At 42.7% G+C, this 22,278-nt stretch overlaps 1 protein-coding gene across 21 annotated transcripts in view; it reads left to right on the top strand.

The window, feature by feature from the left end:
* HMBOX1 (homeobox containing 1) overlaps window positions 1-22,278 on the top strand; it is a 117,589-nt gene that overhangs the window by 48,933 nt on the left and 46,378 nt on the right. For all 21 annotated transcript variants that reach the window (XM_072036575.1, XM_072036580.1, XM_072036579.1 and 18 more), the window contains 3 exons: window positions 5,141-5,620; window positions 7,584-7,669; window positions 17,285-17,395. In XM_072036575.1, the coding sequence (XP_071892676.1) occupies window positions 5,141-5,620; window positions 7,584-7,669; window positions 17,285-17,395 (677 nt within the window). The remainder of the gene's footprint in view (window positions 1-5,140; window positions 5,621-7,583; window positions 7,670-17,284; window positions 17,396-22,278) is intronic.

Raw genomic sequence — 22,278 nt, 5'->3', positions numbered from 1 at the left:
AGAGGGATCTCTGCAGCAAAGGATCTCTTCACTGATGCTGGAGTACTTCCTACTCATGTACAGTAAGTAGCAGAGAGGAAGAAATGATTTCTTCTGATCATTGAAGAGTCCAGAGCCATTTTCTCAAGTGCTTGAGGTGTTAAGGCCAGTGTTCTGGCCTTATTCCCAAATGGGTAATTGAATTGCTTTGAACTGCTGCAAGTTCAATTGGACGTGGAGTTCTCCACTTCCTGCTCTTGGCCTTTTAATGGGATTATTCTGCTGTGTTCACCACCTAGAAAGTTAGTGTTGGGTAAATGATACCCGAATTTGCATGGTTTTCAGCCATGGTAGTAGGTGAGAAAATCCTCCTGTGTTTTCCTTTATTTTCCTCCATGAGAGAGAACACCTCTATGTCTGGCCACGTGCCCCTGGCTCAAGATCAGGACTTCCAAAGAGGGGGAGATCCCCATATCAACAGGGAGAACTTCATACAAAAAAAATAAGAGGCTAAAAACCTCTTGGTGGTATGACGGGGATGTTGAGAGCAATGTCACTAAACAGCATTTATGTCCCCAAACAGCCTTCATTTCACAAAGTGGTGTTAGAAGTAGACATGATTGATGCCGAATCTTACTAGTTGGGACCAGCTGGATACTTTATTTCTGTGGATTTGGGGGTAAAAAAAGATGGATTTTTTTTTTTTTTAATTTATCTCCTTTAGGTCTCCCTTCACTCTGGTGTTTAGGTACCTCAGGTTCCTTTGGGATGAGCCACAAAAGATAAGCATGAAGTTTTAAGGCTATATAGAGACCAAGTGGAATTGGGCCATCTTACGTGGGGCATGACTGCTAACTTAATGTAAGAAATGTAAATAAGTTTGATATTTTAAGCTACTTTTTTTTTTTTTTTTTTTTCGTATCGGGGTCTAAGTGAGCTTGATCCATTTTAAGACCCAAATTCAGTTGTTGCAAAATTGGTCAAATTTAGTTTTGAGTTTAATTAGTGCTTTACAAAAGTCTCGCTTTCCAAATTTCAGGGAGAAAAAATGCATGGTGATTCTCCCCTGGTAGGCATTTTTTTCATCTATTTCCCCATCAAGACTGGTGCGAGGTTTGGTAAACAGAGATCTGCTAGTTTTGAGGATATTTTGCTACATCAGCAGCAAAGTTTGCTGAAGTTTAATCACAGCAGAGCAGCCTGTTCCAATCTTGTTCCCAGGAACAATTTTTGTTGCCTTGATTTTTCTCTTGCACACCCCCAATCGTTCTACTTGTCTCTATCTTATTTTGCTTCTTGTTGCTTTTGCATTTGAAGGTTTTTTTCCCAAGGAAAAAGAGGGGGGGAAACAAATTGAATTAAAGCTAGCCAGAGGAGTTCAGGAGGATAAGAGGCTCTTATAGCAGTAAGGGTGGGGAGAGAGGAAGTAGTAGAGAATATCCATTAATTAATGAGATGAATGAAATTAAGATGGTTCTAAAATGGTTGATTTACTTAACTGCTTTGTAAATTGATCTTTAAACAGGATAAGTTTATTAAAATATTTTGAAAATGGAAAATAACTGAAGCCTTGTTAGAATAACCGTTCTAAACAATGTTAGTGGGGTTATTCATTAAAAAAATGGTAGGTAGTTGGCAGCGTTGGAACGTGTTCAGTATTACCAAGTTTTGCAATATTTGCTTTAGGTTTTTAATGGAAAATTCCCAATTCCTGCAGTTATTTTCAACACACGAAACTGTCTCAGAAGCATTGTTTCTAGATCTTATGGTTGTGTAGAGAAGAACATGAAAATGTGAATGACACGACCAGTAAGAAGTATGTCAAGAAATATGTCAGATGCAATATATGCTGTGCACGTAACTATAAGCAAGGGAGTTTTTACCTCTGTACATGACGTCGGTGAGAGCAGCAGGGAGATCCTGTATATGATTTTGGTGTTCATATCTTCTTTTGAAGTGTTGAAAAGTTATATGGGGTAGAAGTCTTCTTGAATGGTTAAAGGGCTAGAAGAATAACTTCCACAGGCAGACTGGAGGACTCATTGGCTTTGTTGTTTTTTGTTTTTGTTTTTCAAATTGCCCATATTTTTTTGAGTAGTTGTGTTGACCACAGTATAATGGATTTAATCTAACAGTAGGGTTAACCTTCTTCATGCCTTTTAGAAGCAGTCCACAGATTAACAGGACTCTGTGGGCCACGAGTTGGAGGTCGCTGAATATCTTGTTCTCATGGCCTTGTCCAGCAGCCCTTACATCCTTGTGCATTTGAAATCACTGCACATGCACAGCAGATCCCTACTACATCAATGTGGGACAAAGGGGAGGCCAGATCACTTTCCTACATAATGCCATGTATCACAGAAAGTCAATCATTTATTTTTCTTGCATATCAGAACACTGGAGTTCATTAGGTTTAATTCAGTTGTACTAAAGAATACTTGAATTTGGCTCAAGAATGCAAATCTAGAAGCTGAACCCTGATGTTTTAGACAAATTAAGCATGGGATCACACCCCCATCCTAAAGGGAAGGTCTACCCCATGTCAACAGACCATTGCAGGAAACACTAGGTTCTTGACATTGCGTGGCATTTTTGAAGCCATCTGGAAAGTCAACCTTTTGTCAGATGCAAGTTTTTCAGTTCACGGGACTAGAAGGACACAGGTTTGGGGTTGCTAGGTCTGTGACAAACTGGAGATTAAACTAGGCAAAGTATATTTTGGTATTAAAACTTGAAAAGTCGGTAAAGTAGGAATTTTTATTAGAGGTAATTCTGTGTGAATGTACTGGTTCATTAAATCCTTCAGTTCAACAAAGTACTTGAGGCCATGAAAGTCTTGAGGACATGAAACTTGGTGTTGACAGATAAATAATTCAGGAAACGGTAAGATTAGAAAGACAGGTAAAAAAAGATGGCAAAAATGGGTTCATCTCAAAGGAATTCCAGGCTGTGTAAGGGGTTGGTGATGTGAGTCAGTAAGTCAGTGTGGCACTTCTTGCAGAGCTGGATAAAAGGGCTGAGCCTCCCCAAACCCAGAGGCCAAACCCAGCACACGGTGTGTGTTTACAGATGCTCCTTGTCAAGCTCTCAATGTCTCAGCCTGAGGTTCAGCTTCCAAATTTCAGTTGTTACGATTCCAGTCAGTTGCTCGAACACTGCTGCATTGGCTGCCATGCCCTTGTGTGAGCGGAATAACCCGGGTGCTTGTCTTTTAAGATTGAAAATGGCTCGTACGTTTTTGGTAATTGATTGTCCCGAAGGACAGCACATTCCTACTGGAACGAAGCACTCAAATGGCTGTAGTCCGTCTGTCTTCACAGATGGTCATTTTCTTGGATGGGAGTCATCCCCTTGTATTGTCCTCCTGCTTCCTTTTCCTTACGTACCCATTTCTAATGCTAAAACAATCAAAGGGACTCAATGCTAGCTGTAAGTGGCCGAAGATAAGAGCTTCTTATCGGTTTTGGATTTTCCAGGCTGCAAATGCTATTTTCATGGATGCATGCATCCTGGTTTTGTAGCACCACATCCCCACGTAGCTATCCTCTAGCTACAGCTCTCCTAACCAAACCACTTCTCAGGGCTGTTCTTCAGCCTCAAGGCCACCAAGGCACATCCATATTACAGGACTACCCTTAAAAACTGGGTGTCTGCATCCAAACACCGTGCTTGTGGCTTCTGGTGTTGTGAGATGTTGCTACCTTGAATAGGTCCTGTTGCTACACCCCCAAAATTTGGTTCTGTGCGATGTGCTTGTCTGAAAGAAGAGTAAAAGCAGTGATGGAAAAAGGCTTCTCGCTCCATGGTAGCCATTGGGGACCATGTGCTCGGCCCATGTGGTAGTGCAGAACTAGGAAAGAGGAGAGATCTTCGAAATCTGTGGAGGTTTATGGGCAGTCCTGTTCCTGGAAGGCCTAGGAAGGCCTGGAGGCCTGGAAGGCCTCATGAGAGCCATTATCCTTCTTGTGGTTTTCCACGGTCCCTGGATTTCTTGCTTGACTTCCCCGAGGCTGCTCTTTGGCTGCTCTTGCTCGTAAGGATTCTCCGTTAGCTTTTGTCATGTCTCCTGGAGTCTGAGTGATTTCTTCACCCTGCTCTCCTGCAGGAACCGTAATAAACCCTTGGCTCTCAAGGAGATGCACAAAAAGGCTGGAGAGTGCCCTGATCTCTTTGCCAAAGTCCATCTGCCCTCTGTTTGCTGTCCCTTCTTCTCCAGATCCTGGGGTCTGAAGGAGGTGATCTCGTCATTTGTATGCTATTTGGCTCTGTCGTGAGGAGATTTAGGAAGGAAAAGAGATTAAAGGAGCACATTGTGCCTTTTTCAGGTCCATTTGTGGGCTCTGCAGCAAAGTCATAGGATGCTCGTTGTTCGGATACTTTGGGAAGTTTAGGAGTTAAAAAAAAATCTTTTGATGAGCCACCATCTTGATGGAGTTACACAAAAAGCCTGCCTTCGGAGGGAAAAAAGCAGCAGACTTTATTTCTTTAAATGAAAGCTCAGTAATAATTGGATGTGCTGCACTTTCCTTCTTAGGGCAGGCGATCTGTGACAACATCCCAGGTTCAAAAGTTTCTAACTTCAGAAATCGGACTTCAGTCAAATCAACTTTGGTCCTACAGGCCACGAGAATTTCCGCTCGGCATGTTTTTATCTTCTTTTTTCAAGGTAGCAACAAAAAGTTAGGGCAACTGGAACGCTTTGTACTTCACATTCAAAAGAGTTGTGATTTATAAATCTCATGTTATAACCAGTTAAAATTTCTCCACAAAAACTTCTCCTCTGGCCTTGGACCTAGCTGGTCAGTTTGGGAACGTGAGATTTCTGTTTGGATAGTCGGCAACAAGCACAATTTGGTGTGAAATCTGGTTGCAGCCTTAATTACTGACCAGCCACTGCCTCTCTGTAACAGGTTTATCGAAAGCAGATGAGTAGTAACTGGTGGTTTAGTGGAGAAGGTGGAAGGAAAACTAGTAGGAAAGAGGAATGTTGTTTGAAAACTTTGAAGAAATAAGTCTTGCTGCCATGTGCTGAGCCTGATTGGAGATGCGTGGCTTAGTGTCGGACCAGAATTGGGCTTTCCTGTAAGTAAGGTGCTTAACCATGTGCCACAGAGAACTGTTGAACTGAAATATTTGCTTTTGCGTTTCACCTTGTTTTCAGTCTGCTGGAAACCATGTCTCACTACACAGACGAACCAAGATTTACCATAGAGCAGATAGACCTGCTTCAGCGCCTGAGACGTACGGGAATGACCAGACATGAAATCCTTCACGCGCTGGAAACCTTGGATCGTCTTGATCAAGAGCATAGCGACAAATTCGGAAGAAGGTCTAGCTACGGAGGCGGTTCCTACAGCAACAGCACCAACAATGTCCCAGCATCTTCCTCTACGGCCACAGCTTCAACACAGACCCAGCATTCGGGGATGTCCCCGTCACCGAGCAACAGTTACGACACCTCCCCACAGCCTTGCACTACTAATCAGAACGGGAGGGAGAGTAACGAGAGGTTGTCTGCGTTCAACGGGAAGATGTCACCTACCCGCTACCCGCTCGCAAACAGCTTGGCTCAAAGGTCGTACAGTTTTGAAGCTTCGGAAGAGGACTTGGACATTGATGACAAAGTGGAAGAGCTGATGAGGTTAGTAGAAGTCTTTGTAAAGAGTTTGGAAAGGCAGAGTAAGAAGTCCCTCAGAAGAAATCAGCGTGTTGGAGGACTGCTCTAGTATTGATAGGTATTACCAGGAGAGTTTTAGTTATTCCCCTGCTAGTTCCCTTAAGGTCACTATCTCAGTACCTCTCTTCTGCCTCTTAGACAATCCCTGGTCGCACACAGATGTACCAGAGGCTGTTTTCCTGTTGCAGTGCTTTTTCCCATGCAGTACCAAAGATTAAAATTCATGCTAGCTCACTAAATTTCCACCTTACTCTTATTCAGAAGATTTCTGAGTCTCAGTTCACATGAGTCTTCCTCCCATAATTGGTACCAGTTGAGTTTCTTTCCATATGTAGTAGGGAAGCTGCTTGGTTAATGATTTCTGCTGTGATCTGCAGTGCATGTATGTTATCTGTTTAGAGTTTGTGTCAGGGGCTGACTCCCTCTTGGATTTGCACAGTTTGCAGATTAGTGCAGGAAAGTAAAAATAATAAAAAAAAGAAGAAGCAGAAGTCTTTAGTGAGAGCTAGTTTTATTTTTTTTCCAGACTGACCTTCCTTTACTTCTAGCCACTTCCTTTGCATTATAGCAAAGGTTAAAGGAGGGACTGTTCCACCGCAGTGAAAGATGGAGTTAGTGGGCTCAATAGCAAAAAGAAATAGGAAAAGACCAAATGTCGCAGAACTATTTGGATTATAATGTTGTTCTTTTTTGGGGGGGAGGGTTTTTGTTTGTTTGTTTGTTTTTGCTTTTCCCCCAAAACTGCAACATTTATAAAACACTTACGGGATAACTAGGGTCTATAATCTCCCAGATGAAAATATATTTGGAGATTTAGGGTGCACATGTGGCTTTGGGGGAGAGGATTAGAGATGAGCAGCAAGAAAAACCCATCAGCCTTGTTCCCTGTCAACTTCAGGATAATGGAATAATACAGGAAGATGAAGAGGATAGCAGCGTGCAGGAGTTCCCATTGCTGAAGTTTTAATCATTCCTCTGAGTTTGGGGTTCCTATGAAATAAGTCCCAAGTAACGCTTTTAGTGCTTATTTAAACTGAAACCTCTTTATTTTCAGACCTATGGAGGATGAATGTTGGGTTCAGAAATAAAAATGAACCCCCCCAACACTGTACAACACAGCATTTATTTTGCTTTTTTGCAAGCTTAAATCTGCCTTGGAAGCTGCTGGGGCAGGAAGGGAAGAGGAGAAGGGAGATCACCAAATAATAAAGCCTCATAAAGTTACTTTAATTGTCTGCACCTTTCAGGGAAGAAGGGAGGAAGCGGGAGGGAAAAGTATGTGCCTTCCACAATTGAAATTTGCCGTATATCACAGTCCCTATGCAATTGCCAAATTATTTCCCTTTTAGCACAGTCCCTTCTGAACTATCTTTGTGCTCCTTTTAAAAATCTTACAAAGGCTTTAATAACTGGTGCTTGTTCATTCAGTGCAAGCCGTGGACTAGGGAGGTAGGGATGGGGGATAGAGGTTGCAATATCTTTCTCCTCTGGGTCTTTTCCTTGAAAGACTGGAGAAGGTTTGTGTACGTGTATTCATTTGTGTAGCTAACCATGCAGACCCTGCTATCCTTTATTTTTTATTTTTGTGCCTCATTTTTATGACTGAGTTTTTTTTTTTTATGCTGGTATGAGAGATTTATTCATCCCTGTGTAATGAAACTTTGTACATTCCATATGGCAGCCCTGCACCTAATATGAATTATATAGGACATGAGTCATCTATTCTCCTGCTAGGGTGCTTTGCTCAAACGTGACACTTGTTAAAAGAAGTGTCCACTGGTGAGGCACTTTGACTATTTTAATGCCTGCCTTCCCCACTCCTCGTCCCCTAAATAAAGGAAATAAAGCCATTTTGCTTCTTCAAAGTGCGCTTTGGTCTGTCTGTCTTTTGTGTGCTCTTTTGTTTGTTTTTTTTTTGTTTTGGTAGGAGGGACAGCAGTGTGATAAAGGAGGAAATCAAAGCCTTCCTAGCCAATCGGAGAATTTCCCAAGCAGTTGTTGCACAGGTAACAGGTAAGAGCTCAGGAGTCCTTTCTTCATTTTGGCAAACTGTGTCTAACTGCCTATGTGTGCATGGTGCAGATGCTGGAATATTGCTTGGCTTTCTGCATTGCAGTGCAGATCTGTCAGCTTAGTCATGATAATGTATGCCTTTGATTTAAGACCCATTGTCCCGCACATCATGGAACTTCCCCAGTGAATCACTTGTTCTTTTTTCTTTTTTTTTTCTCATGGCTTATGCTAGCAGATTTTATTTTACAGCATTATAATAAGCCCAAAGTTTTTATCTTAGAATGAAACCTTTTTCCTTAATTATTGAGTTGTTTGTTGCAAATAGATACATATCTACATCTCTGTGGATGGAGGTATATATAATACATATTCATATTGTAAAATGCATATGAAAAATCTGGAGACACAGCTAAAGCGGGTATCACTGCATCCAGCAGTCTGATAGTTGTAAAGTTTTTTCAGTTGCTCGTCTTTGAGTCACGGTTAGTGCAAATCAGATGTGAAGCTGACAGGGATGACCATTCTAGCTCACATTTTACCTAGAAGGAGAAGCAATTCTTTTTCAACCTCTACCTTGTACCTTCCCTCTGTCACATTCAGGACAAATGAGCAAACTGCAGTGATACCATTTATTCCTTTGGTGTATTTCAGAGCTCTTTACAAACACTAATCCTGCTGCTGCTCCATGGGGCACTATTAGTTCCCCTTAACAAGTCCATTCTGCTTGTCCAGACCAGCATAGCTAGCAGCATACTTAGATGAAGACTTGATGATAAAATAAATACTCAACCCCACATTATAGTTATAACATCTATTCATTTTTAAAACCAAGCTTGAATAAAGATCTTGGAATAGATCCTTTTCAAGGATCCTCAATGACTAGGAATGCCAAACCAACAGGAGGGAAGTTGTTCTTTTTTGCTATTTCCAGTGTTTGAAATGTCATGAGAACCCATCTGCCTGGGAGATCTGGGTTTGCAGACGCTGTGTGTGCTAGCAGTTGAGGTAGGCAGGCAAAAACGGGTGCTTGAGCCGTGGAGCCAGGAATTTCTTCCACATCTGTGGTCTTGGGCAAATTACTTGTCCTTTCCTGGTTTCAGTTTCATCTGTAAAATCATGAGATTAACATTTTGTATTACCCTGAGGAATGTTATTAGCCTTATCAGATGTTAGCACTAGTACTTCAAAAATTTAATGCTAAGTCTACTTGCTTGAATCGGACCTGAACTGTGACATTTTGGCAGTCTGTGGGTCAATCCCTTACTTATGTGCAGTTCTTGCTTGAATATGGTCCCGAAACGTCTCACATCTAAATTAACCACTGCATAGCTTTTTATGAGAGCAGTCAACAGAAAAACTTCTGACTCAAAGATTGATCCCCAAAATTCTGGCACCCTTCATATCTACAGTAAGTCAAAGTAGCCCTCTCCCTTCAAAAGTAGTGCAAAGAGAAAAAATGGCAGAAAATTTTTGTCTGTTTGTTGGTTTTTTCCCCCTCAGTCAGTTGGACTACTGCATGCAGGGCCATTAAATCAGAATTATTGTGCTAAATCTAAGATGATCTGTATCAGTAAAAGGAGCTGATCTAACTGACCACATCTCAGTGTATGTCTTGGTGCCTCTGTCTTGCAGGTTGACAGTAGCAAAGTCAAGATCAGTCTCTTCACACCTGTCATTTTGCTCCTTCCATCCTCAACCTGTTGTCTTGGGTTTCAGTTGTTAATCATTTACAGACTCATAGAATCATCTCGGCAGGAAAAGACCTTCAAGATTACCAAGTCCAACCGTTAAGCTAACCTACCACTAAACCATGTCCACATACACACATCTCCAGGAATCTGTGGTTCCTCCAGGGGCGAGGACTCCACCACTCCGCTGGGCAGCCCCTTCCAATGCTTGACCAGCCTCTCCATTAAGAAATTCTTCCTAATGTCCAATCTAAACCTCCCCTGCTGCCACTTGAGAGTACTTTCTTGTGTCCTATCACTTTTCATCTGAGAAAAGAGACGGACACCCTCCTCATAGCAACCTCCTTTTGGTTAGTTGTAGAGAGCGGTGAGGCCTCCCCTCAGGGGAGTCAGTGTTTAGCCTCTGGGAGCTTGTTTTGTCTTTGCCAGGCTGTTCCTCTTGTAAGTGAAGCATAGAGTCACAGAATCATGAGGGTTGGAAAAGCCCTCCAAGATCATCTGCTCCAACCATCCCCTACCACCAGTGCCACTACTAAACCATGTCCCCAAGCACCACGTCCAACCTCTCCTTGAACACCCCCAGGGACGGTGACTCCACCACCTCTCTGGGCAACCCGTCCCAAGGCCTGACTGCTCTTTCTGAGCAGAAATGTCTCCTCATTTCCAACCTGAACCTCCCCTGGCACAACTTGAGGCCATTCCCTCTGCTCCTATCACTGGTTACCTGTGAGAAGAGGCCGACCCCCAGCTCCCCACCCCTTCCTTTCAGGCAGTTGCAGAGAGCAATAAGGTCTGCCCTGAGCCTCCTCTTCTCCAGACCAAACACCCCCAGTTCCCTCAGCTGCTCCTCACTGGACTTGTGAGGAGCTTCGTAGCTCTTCAACATCTTCGTAGCCCTGCTCTGGACACGCTCCAGGGCCTTGATGTAGTAGTAGACCTTGTAGTAGACCTTTCAGATACAAAAACGAAGTGAATATTTTGCACCTGATGCACTTGCACAAACAAAGGTAGCTGCAAGGCCTGTGCTGTAAGGTGATGCGTGAGTCTTCCCCCTGCAACCCTTTGCAGTTGAACAGTTATCCTCTGTGTATTTGCCGGGGGAAGGTCTGTGGGAGCTGCTTCATTTGAAATGTAACCCTTAGCCTTGTGTATGCAGATGGGTAGCACTTAAGCGACACTATTAAATACATAATTATGGCTGTAGTGAATCTCAAGGAGATTGAAGGGACCAGGTTAAAGAGCATGCTTTACCGGGGGAAGCATCAGCTTCCTTTCAAAGGCACAGTACAGTGAAGAGTGGCTGAAAATATTTCAGGATGGAGACCCAGAGCAGAAGGCATGTGGCCCAGGGCTCTCACTTCCAGACTTGTCTTAGACCTGATGAATGCTGATTTGTGTGTTCTTCAGGTGTGTCCATCACCCCTTCTTGTTCAGAATATATGATCCCAGATGTTATCATCTCCATATTTAGAGGCTTTCAGGTAAAGATGTTCTGTAAAACATTCATTAAACGAGAGAAAAATAGATAAAATTCAAAGAGTGGTCACTAGGAGATGGCATAGGAAAGGACTATAGGTGTGAAGTGATATCTCTCCAGATTACTGCTCAGCTCCCAGTGATCTGTGTCTCAGGGTCGTCTTCACTGCATTTTACACATCAAGGTGATTTTCTGGCCAGTGAAGGGGCTGTGAAATCATGTGAAAGGAGGCGATTCTTCAGGAACAGGTCAGCAACCCAGAGAGGCTGCGGTGCTTACAGCCCAGTGGTGGCGTGGCGGTATGTAGGTCGTGATGCCCTCACTCCTCTCCAGCTCCAGGCATCCTTCACCACCAGTCATTTAAATCCAAACAGCAAGCTGTTTCTGGAGGCTGGATGTCAGATGTTGGGTGTATTGGACTTGCCCAACGGCTGGTTGCCACCCTGCATCAGCTGGAAATCATTTGTTCAGCACTTGAAATAAAATGCAGAATATTATGAGCTTAGCTTTTACCATTCATCTTTTCTGCCCTGGGAAGAGAAGCAAGAAACAAATGAAATGAAAAATGTATGGCTGGCTCTGTCCGTGAGGAGAGTTGTTTGACTTGGCCACCCATGCTATGAACTTTTTCCTTTCAGTCTCTACCTGTTTCTATGCTACTTTAAAAATTCTGCTTGAGTATGTAAACGGGAGAATGGCATGGAGAGAGGAAAGGAGCAAAAGTATATCTGACCCAGAATGATCTTAGACATTTAGCTAGGAACCTAAAACTTCCTCTTCTTTATTATTGCTGGGTTTGCAGTTGGCTGAATCGGACATAAAAGTGATGAATATTAGTTAAAAAAACGTATTTGCATGTCTTCAAATTGCAGGTCTTGGATTAGCTCATCAGAGAGTACTGCATCCTTTGTGCTTACAGTCATATTTGTCCCCATTCTATATCTTGTCATCTTTCTGTCCTTGGTGCAGCAAATTCCACTGCAACTTCTGCAACTCAAAACTTCCATTTTACCTAATTTCGTTAATTCTTCAAGGCACTTCAGATTTCATTCAAAAATATCTTTCTTCTTTTTCTTAATTCTAATATTGCAGTGCACTCATGGGATATCAACCCCAGACCTACAAAATACACCGAACAGGCTTGCATTTACAGCCTCTGCAACTATAAACTGCTCTTCCTTTTGTTTTTCCTGTGCTGCAGTGAAAGTGGGTGGGAAGTGATGGAGGTCAAGGATATGCAAGAGAGGGACACGGAGCTGGAGGTTAAAGTCAGCTGTTGCAGTAGAACAATTTTTTAGGCTCTCTTAGTCTTGATAAAATTACCAGAAACTTTTAAAGTCATTTAGATAATGAATCTGACATGGAAAATTAAACCTGGAAGACATTCGACAGAGCTGCCTTGTGTACTGAGAGAAGAGAGCAGACTGGAAAATAGTAACAGAATATTAAATGGTGACTTGGAAATAAAGAAATGATTGATAAGAAGCAAAAACCTAGCATAACACTTATTAGTGCTGGTCCTAAATACGGGAGCTGCTTTTTATAGAAACTTTTTTAATGGTGTCTGTAATAAGATAAACAAGAAGCACTTGGGTTGGGCTCTGTATAAATAATCTCCTACTGATAAGAAAAATGACAGTATAAACAGGAGCTAATAATAGTTCCTGCTGAATTTCCTATCTTGTTGTTTGAAGCTCCTTTTCACATAGCTGCAGCTTACTCGGGGGTAGCTATTTAGCCCTACGTGGGGCAGGTGAGATGCCAAATTTTTGCAAACAATAATTTGAAGTCGTGCAGTGTGATTTGCTTGAGTTGCCACCAGAATTGTTTCTGGCCAAGTAAGCTATAGTCAGAAGTCAAAGGTTAAAGAGATAAGTGTATCCTTGTTAGGCGAGGCTGGCTCTTGATTTAGGCTCCAGGTGTAGAAGGAAGGTGGGGGAAATGTTTTCGGAAACTAACATCTTTCTGCTTTGTACTACACTAAAGGAGAGAGGGAGGAGTATTCAGAGATGAGCCCTTTGCAGCCAAGCTAAATGCTTTGATGGATGATGCCTCTGCAAGGTTTGGAAGTGTTGCCTTTTCCATTTTTTACACATAGGGAGAAAAGGAACAAAAAAATAAGTGTTTTCCTGAGGTCACAAGGAAAGCGATTTGTGGTAGAGCAGGAATTTTTATTCAGATTTCTCAATTCTCAGCTTAGTTTTTATGGCACTAACCTATTGTGTGTAAAGAAAATAATAATAATAACAGTAAAAGCATAAGAATAATAAAATGCAGAGGTCATTTTTCAGAAAAAATACATAATGGCACTCTTCAGTGTGCAGTTCTGCTAACCTTCACTGTTAGTCTGCTTGTACAATTCAGTCTTGTCCTTCTGTCTCTCTCTTAATTGATACGAGATCTTCAGGACTTAGCTTTGTATTATGCTAAACACACAAAGCATCTTGTGCAGTGGAGGGCAGCCTCAAAGCAGTGCTATAACATAAATAAAACCCCCGAAGGTTTGGAACCTACACACAGGGGTGCTCAGCAAACACAAAGATAGACCAAGTGAAATTTAAATAGTTGAATTGTGAAAAGAAAATTACCGAATTAGCGATGATCAGAAGTGGTGAGAAATTAGATGTAAAAAAAACAAACAACACAAAACAAAACACAAAACAACCAACGTTTCCTTTTTTTTTTTAATATTCATGAAAACAGAGGGAAAGATTTGTTTCTGTATGATTTTGATCTTTGCAGGTTTTCTGTAAACAAGCATTTGCTAATCTCCTAAATTGATAGATGTCCTCTGCAAGCACGTATTATGTGATTCTAGGACTTTGCTTACAAACTGAAGAATTAAGACACTGTCAGTTATTTCTTCTCCAAATCTGATGCATTCCAGGTGCTTCTGAAAATCTCTCCTGGAAGAAACATTAAAGAAATGCAAAACAGTCACTGAACAAATCTATATGTGAAGGTGAAAAGCAGTTACCAGAGACTTGATGAATGGCAGGTTTGAGGTGGCTGAGCAGATTTGTACTGTAGATACCAGTTGCCTTCCCTTGATGATGCATTTTGCCATTTCTTTTATGTATATGGGAGGGAAAATTCTTCCCCATGTAATTTATTTAGGAGAGAGTCTACTTGTCCTGTCATCTCCGTTTCGTTTATAATTGCGAACAGTAATCGTACAATGGCAAATTGTAACCTGCTATGGGAAGGAGTGACGTGTGACAGAAGTCAGCATTTTGATTTAATACAATCCTTTGTGATTACCACTTCTTTCTTGGGTATTTTTGGTGAGCGAGCTAGTGGTGCTCGTTGCAACGTGTTCCTGCTGATCCCGAGCCCGGAGGACATCAGACTTCCTTGAGGTCCGTAGTTCAGTTGGAGGGTGAATTTCCTCCAGGCAGCTGGATTTTCAGTACTCCAGAGATCTTCTTTCATTAATCTGCTTCTGGCAGCAGGATGATTTCTTTTTTCCTGCCAGTGCAATTTTCTAAAGTAGCATGATTACAGCCTGTGTGACAGGATGGCACGGGTGGTAGGACTAGTCATTGTCCCCGTGAGTCAACTCTACAAAATCCACGTGAGATGCAAGAAACTCTAACGTGATGATCTGGGGGTTTTTAATTGAAAGGGGTGAAGGGTGGGCTTGTGATCAGAGTGCTGGGATGTAGGAGATTTTGGATCAATCCTTCTGCTGCTGACTTTGCACATGACCTTGAATCATCACCCTTGGATTGTACGGATCCTCTAAACTGAGGCTCCAGATGAGCAAATGAAAAATATTTTGTCTTAAAAAGAGGAGTGGCATAGGTAGAGGACGTGTTCAAGAAGCTCAGCTCCCACTCTGCTTATGAAAGAGGGGAAGAGACTAATAAAAACCAGGAAGGAGTGATAGAAAATGTGATGTCAAGGGACTTCTAGAGGTCTGCATCCTTATGAACAAGAGTAAGATCAGCTGCCCAAGCCATACTCATGCAGTGCTGTCTGGGTTTGTGGCATTCCTATAGAAGTTGCTAGCCGAAGAGCAAAATTAGCTATGGGCTTTTTACCAATGCAGAAAGTGCTACGGACTGCAGTGCTGCCCATGAGATACTGTAATAAATTAGGAATATATTGAGGATTTAGCACTCTTTGCAATCTTTGCATCTGTCCATCCCGTGTCCTGTACCAATGCTCCGTTTTGCAGAAGTGACTTTGTGAACCAAGAGGGCTCTCGAGGAGTCCAGCGTGGACGTGGCAGTGCTCAGGGCACTTCTCAGCGTAAATATTTGGGCTCCTGCTCCTTTGCTTTGTCTCCAGCACAATGCCTAACGTGGCTAACATCTGTACCACTTCGTGACAGTATCAAGCAGCTTCCTGGGCAGAATTTGAGTTTTCCACTCTTGTTGAAGATACTTAATCTCTATTTATAATTTTTATCTAATTATGCTTTGCATTTGTATCTTCTGTTGTTATCCAAACACTCGACGAACACTACTCAACTGCAAGAAGTGTAAGTGGACTGTAGGAAACAAGTAAATTAGTGGGGCTGGAGCCCATTGATTAATAGGAGCCCTGCGTTCAAAAGCAGTGAGACACAACTCCTTGTGTCCCATAGCCCTGTGGTAAAGAAACGACTTTTATAAATCCTAACAGTAGGTGGGAAGCTGCAAATTTACAAAACTTGGACCTTTCACTGACAATCAGGAATCTGGATTGATGGTTTCAACCAGACTGGCACCTCACTTTGGGCCGGAGAGTTTTGTCAATTGAGATTGATTTATGTTTGGTGTTAGTGTATATATAGTTGGTATATACTGATATATATTTGGTATATATTTGGAATATATTTTGTATATTTATTTGGTATTACGTGATTTAAATTGGCAGAATCTCAAGTTTGTATTTGGCTGGTTAGTTCCACTTCCCTAGTAGTACAAACCCAATTATCTATCCTGGAATGAGCCCAGGGGATAACCAGCTCTTCTTGCCTGCCCCTGTTGTTTCTGAACTCTTTCATACATCAGGCAAAAGCCGTCTCTGAGAATGGACACTGAGACCATCACTACACGTACAGGAAACCAAACCAAGCCACGGTATGTTCGTGGGCAGAGTTCTGCTGATTAGCAGTCAGTTTCTGTGCTCGGAGCACGCCTATCCCTTTTCCACGGGACAATTAAAACTTCAGAGGCTCTGGGATTCGCTGTAACAAGGAGCAGTTAAGAGCATAAAGCCCCGTGATTGTGGAAATCTGGTTGGAGTAAACCCACGTGAATACAGCACCTGAGGTTTGAGTTAAATCATTCTCCCGTTAACTAAATTCTACGTTCGGTGCAAAGAAAGTGTAGTAAAAACCCTTTATTAGAAGCGGTAAAGCTACAGGGGGTTGTTTTTCATGAGTTAAATATGATTATGAGATCTTTCTCATAATCATATTATGATTAATAAAACCTTGGTGCATCTCGGGAGGGGAGAGGTGGATTGATTTCTGCCTGAGAAGCAGCCTTCTACCTGCCTCAGCGCTGGCACCGAGCAGGTGTCGGCACAGGTGGTGCTCAGCAATATATTGTTACTGGGAAAACCTCCTAAAAGTTGAATTCTCAGGAGAGTTTAGATGTTATTAACCCTTCCTGGGAGCTGAGGAGCCTGGTGGAAGCACCGGGAGCCTTACTGCCAGGGATATCGCTGCAGTTATCCAGCAAATAATTTTCAAGTGAACACACGGTTCCCCTCCTAGCACACCTTTAAACCTCTTGCTTTATTTGGTTCCTCTTCTTCTAATCATGAAATGTCCCTTTCTGCATTGATCTTTCATTTGGTGGCATGCTTTGGAAACAATAGCACTAACTTCTAGGTTTCTTCCCCTTTTAACTATTTTCTTAGAAGTCTTATTTTAAAGATTCTGGAACTTTTTGTCCCTAATCCTGCCTGGATATGTAGGGTTTGAATCCTTTTTGTTTTGTTTCCTGGCTGTTGTAGCAGCTGCTAGCTGTCTTGCTGCATTTCTGGGGTGATTTGATCCATATCACATAAACCCTTTCTGCATTTATCTCCCTCCTTATTCTAGCACCGAATGATAAAAGTCTCCCCAGGATCATTCCCTGTGTGTAACAGTGGGTAAGGGACTTGTTCCCGGTTCACAGATGAAGAACTTTTTGAACCAGGGAAGCTGTGGTTGAGAATTGGCCAAGTCAGTGTCAGCAGATTCGGCTTCCCAGTTTGTGCCCTACTTGCCTGGAGGCTGATTGTGCTGAGCCCGGGGTGAATCTCGAGTGGGGCTGAAAATAGCAAAAAGGGAGAAGTTGAAGCAGTGAGGGATGGGGGAAGAAGCTTGAACTCTACTTTTTCTGTGATCGAGCCATTAACATTGAATTTCTAGGCTTTGTAAGACAACACCTTTTGTCAATACATAAACCACTTTAAATATTTTTCAAAGACCAAGTTTTCTCTTCCTCCTTGTGTTTTTGTTTCCTCCAGGTATCAGTCAGAGCCGGATCTCCCATTGGCTGTTGCAGCAGGGGTCGGACCTGAGTGAACAAAAGAAAAGGGCATTTTACAGATGGTACCAGCTTGAGAAGACAAATCCTGGTAAGCAAATTCACCCTAAACAGCTCCTGCTGTTCTGTTTATGGAAGAAAAAAAAAAAAAAGTGCCTTTTGTCACTGGTTTAGATTATTACTGATCATTTACTTGGTGGTGTACTGACGAGGTGTTCCCTCTGACCAGTTTGCTTCTTAGGAATAAATCTGAGCTTTGCTTGCAGCTGTTGACCTAAAACCAAGCCACGGATAGCTCTCTGGGGTTGTAGGTCAAGCTCGTGAATGGGATGCGTTGATAGCTGGAGATGTCTCTCTCAAATCCCATCTGCTTCTCTGAATCTCAACATACATCTTAAATCTATAACGAGAAATAAAGCTCTGCATTGTCTGTGGCACACCAACAATCTTGAAAATCAGTTGAATTAATTTCCTTGCATTGTTTTTCTCCATAGATTTTGTTTGGCCATGATTCTTATTATTCCCTTTAATGGTTTTATTGTGAAGATCAAAATATTTACATTTAATTTTCCTTAAACAATGGCATGATTAAATTAACTGTAATTGTTTTAAGGAATTTAAGACTTAGCCTCTCTAATGTGAATTTGGCTTCAATATCCAGAGCTCTGTTAAGAAGAATTCCAGTGAAAACAGATCCTCAAGACTTCTGCTTTGTGTGTGAGCTGTAAATCAAGAGGCTCCAGCTGTCAATTGGCCTGAGAATACTCTAGCTTAAAGTTGGGTGGGTTCAAAGCCAGAGCCAAGCCTGTCCTTTCTGTTAAGCATCTAGAAAATGCTGTAAGGGATGAATGTGCCAAGGGTTGTGAAGTGCTGACAAGCTGCAGGGATCGCTAAGGAGCCTTGATTTTCACAGTGCTCGAAACTTTGATACCAAGGAGCAGCAAAAGTCCTGGAAACCTTTCACTACCAGCATCTTTGTAAGCCTCGTGTCGTACCCCATGAAGTAATTCTCAGCCATTTCCCTCTGATGGAAGATAACACCTCCAAAAGTAGTGGATAACATTGGAGGTTTCTTCAGATGGTCTATTTTAGGGGAAAAAATATTAAATTTCCTCTCCCAGCAATGAAAACTGCTGCATGGATTTTTCATTCATTCATTCATGGATTTTTCATGATTTTTTTCATTCGAGTATTGTTTGGAGCTGTTTAAGGAGCAGTGTTCTGGTATTCTGTGTTGGGAAAAGAGAATCCTTAGCACAAAATTAGCCCTAAAGTCTTTACTTCTCCCTCCTAGCCTTCTTTCTCTCCCTTTATCTATGAGCTCACGTCTTGTTTGTCCTTTCAATCTTGAGAAGCGTCTGAGGAAGGAAAATGAGCGATGCTGAAGTTTGCAGCTTCAATTGAGACGAATCGACATGAACCTCTACTTGTCTCATCCACTGTGTCGCTGAGGTCTTGGTTCACTTTTCTTCGTGCACACATGGGAAAATTTCTTGAAGAGTGGTTATTTGAGTTTAACCTTTTTTTTTCAAGGCAGAGGTACCAGACAGCATTTTCAAGAAGTGTAAAAGGCAGAATGGCTCCTCTGCCTATGCCAAGGGATTATTTGGATGCATTTAAATTCCCTTCAGAACCAAACAGCGTTTGGTTTATTTTTAGAGGCTGAGGTAAGGGTGGGGAGGCTTGGTTTTCCTGTAGCTGTTGGCGAAATCTAGTTGAGGGAAATGTGATTGTATTTATTTATTTATTTCGGGTTAATCCACTTCCTTAAATTATCGCCATCTACTATATTGCAGGTCAGGCTGGCCAGCCAAGAGCGTGCAATTAGCATGCAGATGTGCAAGTGTATGCAGTGTGCTGTGGAAGATACCAACCTTGTCCAAAGAGTCCTGGACTTAAATTACTGCTGTAGAACCAATTTTGAGCCTAAATTTTGGGTGATAGTTGCAGTATCCTACAATTCCTAGCCTAGACTGGCTGTTCTTTCTTCTGGTTGCCTTCTTTAGAACCAGAAAATGAGAAAATAAGTGAGCCGCATGACTTTTTTCTAGTTGCTGACTTACTCAGCAGTGAGTACTGAGACATTTGGTTTTCTGGTCTCATCCCATCTTTTCTGATTCCTGCTGGTGGGAGTAAAACCTCAGTCCTTCTCCTTTGTGCTGGAGAACTGGAATCTCTCACTCAGGAGCACGTCGTGTCTGAGTTACCCAAGGGCAATGGGAGGTTTTTGGGAACTTCTAGTTCCCTCATTTGTTTAAGCCTTATTTTGGACACTGGGGACCTTCAGACCAAGTCCATTTTCTGACAATTCATTTCTGTAGCAAATGAAAGAAAACTTACAACTGAAACAAGTTTGCAGGACCAGCACACAAAATACAACCAATTCATGAACTGCGAAGGAAGAATTGTTTTATGAGGAAAGGACTGGAGATCCCTTGGCAGACCTGTGGTCTTTCCTGGGCTCTGCTAGTTTTCTGTACAACTTTTAGCAAACGTTTTCCCATTTGCACCTCGCTCTCTCCTCTGCTAGGTAAAGATGAGGCTGCTTCTTGTGCGTGACTTGCCTGTAAGGTCCTCACAGCAGGGGCTGTCTTCTCCTGCACCGAGCCAGGAATATCTAATAATACACGGGACAAAAAATAACTTCTAAATGCATCAAAAGAGATTTTCATTTTCTCTTTTCAAATACGTGACGGTGGCGCATAACGCTTTTAAATCATCCACTGAAGGACTTTGTGTCGCCGAGTTTGGGGTGGTTTTGAGGCACTGCTGCTGTTCAGACGTGGCTACATGCTGCTCCTGTGCAGAAAGGACTCAGCAATTCCACCAATTCCATTATTTACCAGCTTGCTTTGGCCTCTGGAACATGCTCTGTTGTTTTCTTGCTTTTGGTTGCTTGTTTGAGTGGATAGTTCTTGTATTTCTCCTATCTTCAGTGACAAACAGCTGGTCAGAACACTGCAAAAGGGACCGAGTCTCATGGATCAGGAAAGAAAAAACCTTTCTGCTGTAGGCAGAACTCAAAAATGTCTCGATCAGTGTTTTCCTGCTAGGAGTAATGTCAAAGTTAACAGCAGTGCTGCAAATTCCCATGTACCAGTGACCGTACTTTTTTTCTGGAAAGAGTTGCCAGTTGGGGTGAAAGGCGTTTTTGTCTCGAGGGGAAGAAGTCAACGCTAAATACTAGTGCTTGAAAGATCTTTAATCCAATTAACGGGGATACTTTTCATTTAGATTGGGCATTTTTTGGACAGGCACCACATCTCTCGTGTTTCACAGAGGACCGGGAGCATTTTGGCAGTGGATAAATAGGATTTATTTCAGAAGCCAGCGTATGACTGCATGGAGTCCTGTAGTGTTCTGATGATTTTTTCTGAGCTCCTGTCTTTTAAGTAAATAAATATTTCTTTTCATGCTGGTAGTTAGCCCGATCGGTTTGGCTGGAGCTGGGTCTAAGGCAACGTGGAAAGTTTGCTGTGGAGTAACTTCAGCGTTTCTTCTGCCTCCCTGCACTGCAAACTGGAGCTGGCACCTAGAAGTGAGGGGTTGGAGTTGCAGATGGATGTGGCCTGCTTCCAGTTAGGCTGGATTTTAGATTTCTGCCAGTCCTCCCTAACAGGGAGGCAGCTGTGGTCACCTTGGAGGAAACCCCTGTGCTTCTTCTCCTTGAGCAAAAGGGGAAAAAAAAAAGAAAGGTAGCGCTTATCAAGATGTAGCCATCTCTTCTGCTATTCCCACAGCAGCTCTTGTTTAGCTATAAAAGAAAAGCATACAAAAAAAAAAAACACAACACCACAGGGCTGGATATCCCACGAGGTTTGTGCTGGCAAGGTATTGTTGGTGATTTACTATTTTACAGAGCTTCAGAGAAAATCGTCCCTGCTGTGATCCTTTCCGTCCAGGCAATGAGCTGGGTAGGAAGCGTTTTGCCATGCAGGCTGCTGATCCCAATCCAGCCTGGCTCTGTAGTGACTGGAAGGTGTTTAGCACGCGGTCGCAGGTCAGTCTGGCTAAAAATAACGTGTGACATCTCTTCTGACCGGGGTAATACACGGTGGGTGCTTGCTGCAAAGGCTCGTGGCTGAATGGCTTCGTGGAGAAGGCTTGAAGCTGGCTCCAGCCTTTTTGTACATCACCCCCAAATTGTGGGGCCTCTGTAGGACGTGGATCAGCAACTGGACGGGATGCTTTGAGAGCAGCACTCTCCAGGATGGTGTCTGGGGTGTGCTGAGAAAAGGAAGGCCTTTGCCACGAGGATTTTCATTATGGAGCTAGCGCTGTGCTGTTACAAAAAGTACTCTGCGACGGCAGGCAGTAAGAGAGGGCACTTTGCCTTTTTCTCTACAAAACGTGTTCTTCCCAGCTGGTTCACCTCTACACCCCGTACAGATTCTTGCTTTTTGATGCGTACACCGAGACAGATTTCATACCGCATTTGCTCTGCTTGCTCTGCGGAAAAGTCCCACTTCTTAAAAGCTCTTTGAGGGGATTGTGTAAAAAAATAATCAAAATAATCTGCACTGGCAGCTAGGATGCAACTTATTAAGTTGGAAAGAAGCTGGGCGGAGCGAGGGTTGCAATGAAGCTTTGGAAGAGCAGAGTAAATGGGAGCCCAGAGTGGTCCCTGGGTTGAAGGAAACGAAGAAAAACTCTGGAGTTGACTTAGAAAATGTGGCAGCAGTGCACGTGTCGGCCACTTCCACCTCTCCCAGACAGATCCGAGCACATCTCGTGTCTCTGTGTGCATTCAGATGCTTCTGTCGTGTGTGTGCAAAGCCAGTGGTGTGTGCTTGGCATTCGCAGCATGCCCTTCTCTTAGCTGCTGCTGCTGTTGATGGTACCCCTTGGAAAAGAGAAATAGGGGAATGGATCTGGGAAGGCTACTAAATAAAAATAAAAAATCTTCGGTAAGTGAACCATAGCCGCAGGAGTAAACTGGTGCTTTAAATGCAGGTGTTTTTACAGCCTTTGTCT

Source organism: Anas platyrhynchos, chromosome 3, assembly GCF_047663525.1.
Source record: "Anas platyrhynchos isolate ZD024472 breed Pekin duck chromosome 3, IASCAAS_PekinDuck_T2T, whole genome shotgun sequence".
Taxonomy (NCBI): Eukaryota; Metazoa; Chordata; class Aves; order Anseriformes; family Anatidae; genus Anas; species Anas platyrhynchos.
The sequence above is the reverse complement of the archived record's forward strand: the minus strand, read 5'-3'. Positions and strand labels throughout refer to the sequence as shown.